The sequence below is a fragment of the Rhinoderma darwinii genome, chromosome 3 (assembly GCF_050947455.1).
Source record: "Rhinoderma darwinii isolate aRhiDar2 chromosome 3, aRhiDar2.hap1, whole genome shotgun sequence".
Lineage (NCBI taxonomy): Eukaryota > Metazoa > Chordata > Amphibia > Anura > Rhinodermatidae > Rhinoderma > Rhinoderma darwinii.
The window spans coordinates 398,567,644-398,577,070 of NC_134689.1; the positions used below are offsets into that span (position 1 = coordinate 398,567,644).

Sequence of the window (9,427 nt, forward strand, 5' to 3'; positions counted from 1 at the left end):
TTGCCTCCTTTTTTATGCATTGTTGCAATTAACAAAATTGGTTGCAGAAGTGCTCATTCCCCATAAGTTCTGAAAGGGTGCCTGTACTACATGATACTACTAACTCAGGCTTCCCTTAAAAAGGAATTTTCCCCTAAAATTAAAAAAAACAACTGCATGAGCTGAAGTTCTGCGTCCCCTTCATTGTTTGTTTGGGCACATTTGCTTGTGGCTATGTCTGGTACTGAAGCTCAGTCCCATTGAGCTGCTGTGAGCTGCAGTACAGGACACAACCACAACCAAACGTGCGGCGCTGTGCCCTCACCGATCAGATATTAAATGAAAACAATTTGAAGAAGTTAAAACATTTTTTTACAAAAATGAAATATAATGAAAATAATCATAAAATATGACAATATTAAATGCAAAAAAATAATGTATAAATATGACAAAAATACATAATTATATAAATATAAAATAAAGTATGACAACATAAAAAACTAAAATAAAGTAGACAAAAATATTACAAAAGTATGACAAAAATACATCCTAAGGGTAGACCATCAATATTACAAACCTAGAAAACAAGTTTAAATTTCATTGTCACCCAGTTTTTCCAGAAAAAGCCTTTAGGCCCCAAGTACAGGACTGTAAAATCACCCGTAATTACGGGCCCATTCCTTTCTATGGTCGAAGGAAACACCTTCCCGTATGTCTACGGGAGCGTGTCCGTGCCGTAGAAACCGGCCAAAAAAAATAGGACATGTCCTATTTTATTATTTTACGGACTGTGCTCCTATACTTTATATATTATGTTTATATATGATAACTTAGTTCTCTTTATTCTTGCAGTTACAGGATATCTCGTACCATCGAGCCCCCGGCGGATTCCTGCCCAAATTCTCCACGAATCCGCAGGAAACTGACCAAGAGGTTCAGCTCGTAAGTCCCCTGTGTGTGTGGTATGACAAGATTACAATGATCCCATGGCTTGGCGCAGGAGCCTGTAGGCACGGAGCCTTTGGAGTGCCAAGCCACACCCCTTCCACTAGCCACACCCTTTTACTTTTTGTTGCTTTCCTGTGTGCAGCAGTATACAATGTTAATACCATACACAATCATTCCAGCTCAGTTATATCTAATGTCATCTATTTTACAGGTTATTATTAGGCTCGGAAGTGTTCAGTCCTAAGATGAATGGAGACCGAGTATCTCCGTCAGGTTCCTGCAGCAGCTGTGAAATTGATGAAGGGCTCATTGCTGCACTGTGTCCTGCAGAGCCTGTCGCAGCTAAGGTATAATGTAATGTTATACAGTATAAGTTATTACCAGAGGTAAATTACGTTACCAAACACTAACTCACCCCTAAGGCCTCATGCGCACAACCGTGTTCGGTCCATAATATACGGACCACATGTCGGCCGCATCTCCCGGACCGAAAACAGTTCAGGGAGCCGGGCTCCTAGCATCATAGTTATGTATGACGCTAAGTGTCCCGGCCTCCCCGCTGGAATACTGTCCCGTACTGAAACATGTTTTCAGTATGGGACAGTAGTCCCGCGGGGAGACAATGACTCACAGCGTCATACATAACTATGATGCTAGGAGCCCGGCTCCCTGAACTGTGTTCGGCCCGGGAAATGCGGCCGACATGTGGTCCGTATATCATGGACCGAACACGGTCGTATGCATGGGCCTAAATATGTTGATATTCACGCCCTCTCAGACTCTCTTATACCACCCTCTTCCACATCCTCACTCCATGACCCTGAACCTGCCACTGTTTTCTATATCACCACAATTACCTCAGCTCTCAACTTAGCCGCCCTTTTCACACACAAATCTGACAAAATAACTAAAGCAAGCTTCCATAGAGGCAGAGTGACGTTGGAAGAAAACCGGCTCCAGGAAAGACTTGATAACATACTTCCCAACTTCTAATCCGCTCCCACAACAGCTAAACAAGACTATTTCACTATTGTCATATCTTCTCTGTCCAACCTCCCCAAACAATTATTCAACACTTAACTTCCTTCTCCATCCTCTGGTGTCCCCTCTCACATTAACTAGGACTATGCCACATATATCAAACACAAGATCGACAACATTAGAGAAAGCTTCAACCTACAGTCCCTGTGACCCTTCTCCACAACTTCTCAGTGCTCTTCCCCCATAACCTGCTTCTCCACCTTTACTCATGGACAACTCTCCACCCTACTCTCCAAATCACGCCTCAGCACACTTGACCCAGTCTCATCGCTCCTTATCCCTAACCGTACTGCTGTGTTTATCCCAGCCCTAACCCATCTCTTTAATCTATCACTGTCCACTAGCATCTTCCCTTCTTTATTTAAACATGAAAGTGTCACACCTATCCTGAAGAAGCCACCCCTCGACCCATCCCCACTGTCAAGCTATCGCCCCCGTCTCAGGCCTGCTGCCATTTGTTTCAAAATGCCTTGAACAACATGTCCACCTTGAATTGTCCTCCCACTTCTTGTCCAACTTTTCTTTGCCCGTCTACAATCTGGTTTCCGACCTTCCAACTGTACCATAACGGTCAAAACCACAGTGACTAATGATCTTTTTACTACCAGAGCCTCACAACATTACTCTGTGCTCCTCCTCCTAGACCTGTCTTCTGCCTTCTACATTACTTTGTACTCCTCCTAATAGACCTGTCATGCGCCTTCTTCTACATTACTCTGTGCTCCTTCTTCTAGACCTGTCCTCTGTCTTCTACATTACTCTGTGCTCCTTCTTCTAGACCTGTCCTTTGCTTTCTACATTACTCTGTGCTTCTCCTTCTAGACCTGTCATTTGCCTTCTTAGATTACTCTGTGCTCCTTCCCCTAGACCTGTCCTCCACCTGCTACATTACTCTGTGCTCCTTTTTCTAGACCTGTCCTCTGCCTTCTACATTACGCTGTGCTCCACCTTCTAGACCTGTCCTCCGCCTTCTACATTACTCTGTGCTCCTTCTTCTAGACCTGTCCTCTGTTGTCTTCTACATTACTCTGTGTTCCTTCTTCTAGACCTGTCCCTTGCCTTCTACATTACTCTGTGCTCCTTCTTCTAGACCTGTCCTCTGTCTTCTACACTACTCTGTGCTCCTCCTTATAGACCTGTCCTCTGTCTTCTACATTACTTTGTGCTTTTCCTTTTAGACCTGTCCTCTTTCTTCTACATTACTCTGTGCTCCTTCTTCTAGACCTGTCCTCTGCCTTTTACATTACTCTGTGCTCCTCCTTCTAGACCTGTCCTCTGTCTTCTACATTACTCTATGCTTCTAATTCTAGACCTGTCCTCTGTCTTCTACATTAGTGCTCCTCCTTATAGACCTGTCCTCTGTTTTTGACATGGTCAGCCCCTTTCTCCTGTTACAAATTCTCTCATCTCTTGTTATCACAGACTTGGCCCGCTCCTGGATCACCTTATCCCTCACCAACAAAACATTTAGTGTCTCCCATTTCACATCTCGCTCTCCCTCATCTCTCTCTCTCTGTCATAGGATCCCTTCTTTTCTCCATCCATACCTCTATACCTAGGACAGTTCATAAAGTCGAATGACTTTTAGTACCACTTTTATGCTGTTGACACACAAATTGACCTCTCTTGCCCTGATGTTAACTCTCTGCTACCCAGACTTTCAGTGTGTCAATCAGGTATCTTCCCATTCTGTACTAGTCTGTCATTGATTAAGGTGAATTTGTCATCAGTTTTGATCTATGAAATCTTCTGACAGTGCTATATAGAGGACGGGGAGCTCACACTTCACCATGTAAATAGTTTACCTACAAATAACCTTACATACCATCAGTCAACTAGTATACCTCCATATCATCTCATACATCTTATTTAACTAGTATACCTCCATATCATCTCATACATCTCCTTATTTAACTAGTTTACCGCCATATGACCCACATGACCATATAATCAGTATATCTCCATATAACATAACACATCACCATATAATCAGTATACCTCCATATTACATCACGCATCACCATATAACTAGTATACCTCCATTTAACTTCATACACCACCATATGACCAGTATACTTAAATATAAACCTTATACACCACCATATAACAGGTATTTTTCCAAGTAACCTCACACATTACCATATAACCAGCATACCTTCATATAACATCACGTACTTCGATATAACCAATATACTTCCATATAACCTCATGCACCACTATATAACCAGTATATCTCCATATAACCTCATACACCACCATATAACCAGTATATCTCCATAAAACATGACATACCTCCATATAACCAGTATAACTCCATATAACCTCATGCACCACCAAATAACTAATATACCTCCATATAACCTTACAACACCATATAATCAGTATACCTTCGTAAAATATCATATAACCAGTATACCTCCATATAACTAGTATACTTCCATAAAACATTGCATACCTCAATATAACTAGTATACCTCCATATAACCTTACAACACCATATAATCAGTATACCTTCGTAAAATATCATATAACCAGTATACCTCCATATAACTAGTATACTTCCATAAAACATGGCATACCTCCATATAACCAGTATACCTCCATATAACTAGTATACTTCCATAAAACATGGCATACCTTCATATAACCAGTATACCTTTATATAACTTCACACGCCACCATTATATTTCACAATGTGGGTTGATAGCTATTAAAGGGTTGATGCTTCAACGGAATGTATATTTAAGTGATTTATGACCTCCTGCAGGACCGTGGAAGTATGATGGACCCTCTCACTCCACCCAGCACACCGGTCAGAGAAGACGCACCTCGGTCTATTTCATCACCACGCTCCCCAGTCTCCCCCTCGCTCCCTGTATACAACCAGCAGATTGCGGATCTCTGTATTATCCGTGTCAGCATGGAAAATACTCATGGAAACCTGTACAAGAGTATACTGGTAAGACGCACGTCTATCACTAATATCACCTTCATCTCCACCTAATATACAAAAAAATATATGGGAAAGCTGGGTGACAATATGGTTGCCGATACAGCTACCATTGGGGGTGTCATTCAGCTTGGACAGACTTCGCCCAATCTACCTATTTATGCAGCGATACACGCCCTGCTTTAATATTTGCTATTCAGGCCTCCAGACAGCTGGGCACAAGACCTCCTATCTAAATGGCAAGAATAAAGAGGTTTTTGTTTGTTTTTTTATTTTTTTTTATTTCAGCTCACCAGCCAGGATAAATCCCGCGTTGTAATACAGAGAGCTTTGCATAAACACAACATCGAGTCATTTAAACCGGATGATTTTCAGCTGGTCCAGTTATTATCTGAGGGTAAAGGTGAGGATGGATATGTCTCCAGTTTATTTTTTGTTTATAATAATATAGTTTTTATATACTTTTTTTTATCATACTTTATTTTATCTTTATAATATTATGTATTTTTTTCATTGTATATATATATATATTTTAATTATTTTTTTTTAATATTGTTATATTTTTTCTATTTAATATTGTCATATTTTATATCTATTTTTTGTCATATTTTTTATTTACTTTTTTAAATTGTAAACTTTATTTGATATTTATATTATTATGTATTTTTGCCTTTTATCATGTTCTTAAATTTAATAATGTTATATTTTATTACATATTTATTTTCGTCATATTTCAATTGTTTTTTTTATTTGGTCAAATTTTATTTTTTATTTATATTTTGTCCTTTTTATTTATACTTTATTCAATTTGTTTTCATTTTATACTTTATATTATACATATTGGGGAAGATTTACTTGGACGTTTCATACGCCAGTCCAAAAGCAAAATAGGTTGGAGTAAGATGCGCCAATTTATTAGGAGGCGCACACCTCTTAGGCTAGGAGCACACACACATTTTTGGTTCGATTTTTGGCCTCTTTTTTGGGCCAAAGCCACAAGTGGATCCCAAAGGAAGGAAAGGTATAAAGAAAATACTGATGCATCTCCTTTCTTTTGTGTCCACTCCTGTGTTTGGCTAAAAACAACTGTGCCAAAAACTGTACCAAAAAGTACATCAAAACTCTGTGTGTGATCCTGGCCCTAATAAATTTGGGGCATCTTTAGCTATCTAAGTGCCACTGCCAGCAACGAACTGGTGTAGTTTTTTCGCTATAATTTACACCAGTTTCTGGCATAAATTATAGTCAATTTGTTGGGCCAGCGGGTGGGTTGCACCCACTTTTTAGAGTGCCGTTAAAGTAAGAATAGTGGAAAAAAAAGCTCTAAGAAATTCCGCCCATTGTATGTATCTATTTCCTTTTATGTCACTTGGTTCTTAAAAAGCTCCTTTCCTATAATTCATGAATGAATGCCACTAGTATTGATCTATAAGTCTAAATTCTAGGGAAATTTCCCCCCCAAAAAAAAGACATTGGGGACTGTGACGTTTTTAAACATGGCACTAATTTCAAACTTCTTGTAGCATTCTGCATGTGTGCAAGTACAGAAGTTAAAGAGCGGGACCAGTGGGTTTATACTGTGCAGTATCTGGCGCTAGAATATGTTAAAATTACAGGATTTATACATATTTTTATTTTTCCTTTATAAGTTTTAAATGACCCATAACCCAGAATCTGACAGTCCCGAATCAAGTGGTTCTATTGACGCTTAACCACTAACTGTACAGCAGCGAAGCTTAGTCTCGTTGCTTGATGTATTTTGTAGTATCTGAATATTAAAAAAAAATAGAATAATAAAAAAAAAAGTGAAATAAAATTACCATCTGAGTTTGTCTCATTGTCTCGGTCAGTCCGGTAGTTTTGTTTTGATAGGCTACAACTATGTCATGTGACCACATTGACCAATTGCTGCCATGTGACCACATTGACCAATTGCTGCCACGGTATATTACATCTTTATGGACGAGACGTCACTATGGCCTACACAGATTGGACACAGATTGGACAACATGGTCACATGATGTTACTTCACTATGGACGTAGCAATACTGTGGCCAAGTAAATCCAATCGACTGAGACCTACGGGGGCGAACAGAAGTTTTCAGGTTATTTTTTTTATCGGCACAGCCAAAGAAAACTCATGAGAATGTAGCAAATCTACTTAGATGGTGCATATTTAGTAAACCGAACCAGTGTTCATTGGTATCTGTTGGTGTCGCAATATGTTGGATTTCCACCTTATTATTCTTTCTCTCCGATCCATTACAGAACTGACTATCCCGGACACTGCCAACGTATATTACGCCATGAACACTTCTGCCAACTTTGACTTTGTGTTACGGAGGAGAGCTAAAATCAGCTGATTTTCAGACCTGCCAAAGCCCATTACCCCGGGACTGCTGACCCAACTTCCTGAAGAACCATCTCCATTTCTCATGTAGTACAATACCCTGACATGTATATTTATGAAGACGGCGCAGCCTATAACAACTGGAAAGTGAATCTTCTGAACCTGTGTTCCTCCAGATTTTGTTAGCCAATGCTCCCTTACCAAGGCTTATGGCGGTTACCCCTACATCTTATATAGTGATGTGCACCCTAATATTAAAAGTGTCTATTCATCCGAAATAATTTATATAAATAACACTCTAGGTTTCGAAAATATCTGTTACAATTATTTTTGTATATGCACACCTTATATTTATGTTCATGATTTATGGGATGATCCCAGTTTTTATATACTTAAAATGAATGAGCTAACTAGAAAGTTGGTGGTAATTTTGTGGAAAAATGGACATGACACAGTGGATCGGGAGAGTGGTTGTGGCTTTCCGCTTTTCCTTCTTACATTTTGACGCATATGACTTTCTTATTTAAAGGGAAATTCGAGAAAATTATGAAAATAATCCCAACTGTACAAATCCATATTCTTGTACATAGGGGGCAGTATTATAGTAGTTATATTCTAGTCCATAGGTCACAGTATTATAGAAGTTATATTATTGTCTATAGTTTAATATAATAGCTATATCTTGTATTATATTATAATAGCTACATTCTTATCCATAAAGACCAACATTATAATATCTACATTCTTGTCCATAATGGGCAGCATTAGATTTGGTTTTATGTCATTGAAAGATAAAGGATGACCTTGAGAGGACGTCACACTCACTATTCACATTCATATCTGTCCATGAGGTCAGGAGATCTGGAGGCAGTAAGGAACCAATTTCTTTCATTGCCTATGATATTTCAAAGGATTGACCCTGGTGTGGACCGAGCAAAAGAAAATGGTGCATGTGGGGGAGGGACCCATTGTGGGGTGGAGGGTTATACAATAACAGACTGCAAGTAGTTAATTAGATCTGCGTGTTATTTAATATGTGAATATAATTCTCCATTATTATTAACCACTTCTGAGCCAATAAGATGCTTAGGGTATCTGACTGTTTAATGACCAAATACTGGAATGTCTTAAAGTCTCAATTCATTGCAGTAGCTGAATACACCTAGTATAATTAGTAATGCATACGGTTCCTGAATCTATGTTTATTTTTCTTCTTGTAGTTCCTCCTTAGTATATTCTGCGGTTTGAAAGTTCAGGTTTCCTAGCAACCACCTGACTTCCCGTCTAAGTGACCACCATTTAGGTACATGTAAGTTATCACAGGAAATTCGATCTGCTATACAATTGACTGGCTCTCCATGCCACACAGGCTTGTTTTAGAGTCCTTTTATCCAAGCAGTAGGAAAACACATCAGACAAAATAGAAAAAGCAAGCACAGTAATGCATCTAAGGATCTGTGCATTGAGAGGTAGGCACCATGTGTGGCTTGGTGTAGGCCATATCCTGTTGGGTGGATTACGAACCTTTTGCAACTTGTTTATTCTGAAGCTCCATATCAAACTTTTAGTTATGACCAAAGGTGTAATTATTTTTTATCAACCAAACAATGATCACTAATAATGCAATTTTTAAGCTATTGAACAATAAGATGGTCAACCAAAATAACGTGACCACTAACTACTTGAGTCATACAATAAAAAAGCACTTTAATACAAGATCCTGTGTCATTTTTTGTGGGTGGTGTATTGTCAATAATTGTCCTGGGGGACGAAGGAATTTAGGATCATGTTACTGGTGGGATAGTGCAAGGCCAATGTACTTTTTTACTGGCAGGATGTAGGGGCGGTTTACCGGTGGGAGGGTACATAAACTACTGCACTGTCTGAGGGCAAGCAGGGCTAATAAACGTGGTAGGATGGTGGGTCATTCATGGTGTCTTCATGGCTTGGCGAAATCTTCACAGAGAGAGAGAGAGAGAAAATTAGGATGTCAACTCCCACACCTAGTCTTGAATGGTTTTAGTAGAAAAAATGGTCTATAAATTGGTGCTGTGTGGGTAGTGGGTCTACGTGATGTAAGGGAAATGGGATGGAAAAGAGACGCTTTGTACTGTATTAGATAAATGGGTTGCCCACTGTGGACAATCTCTTTTTTTATT

At 39.2% G+C, this 9,427-nt stretch overlaps 1 protein-coding gene across 2 annotated transcripts in view; it reads left to right on the forward strand.

The window, feature by feature from the left end:
• Positions 1-8,968, forward strand: part of RGL3 (ral guanine nucleotide dissociation stimulator like 3) — a 33,968-nt gene extending 25,000 nt beyond the window's left edge. For both annotated transcript variants that reach the window (XM_075859067.1, XM_075859068.1), the window contains exons 14-18: positions 832-921; positions 1,139-1,274; positions 4,736-4,927; positions 5,207-5,321; positions 7,187-8,968. In XM_075859067.1, the coding sequence (XP_075715182.1) occupies positions 832-921; positions 1,139-1,274; positions 4,736-4,927; positions 5,207-5,321; positions 7,187-7,281 (628 nt within the window). In that variant the 3' untranslated portion in view covers positions 7,282-8,968. The remainder of the gene's footprint in view (positions 1-831; positions 922-1,138; positions 1,275-4,735; positions 4,928-5,206; positions 5,322-7,186) is intronic.
• Positions 8,969-9,427: the final 459 nt, after the last annotated feature.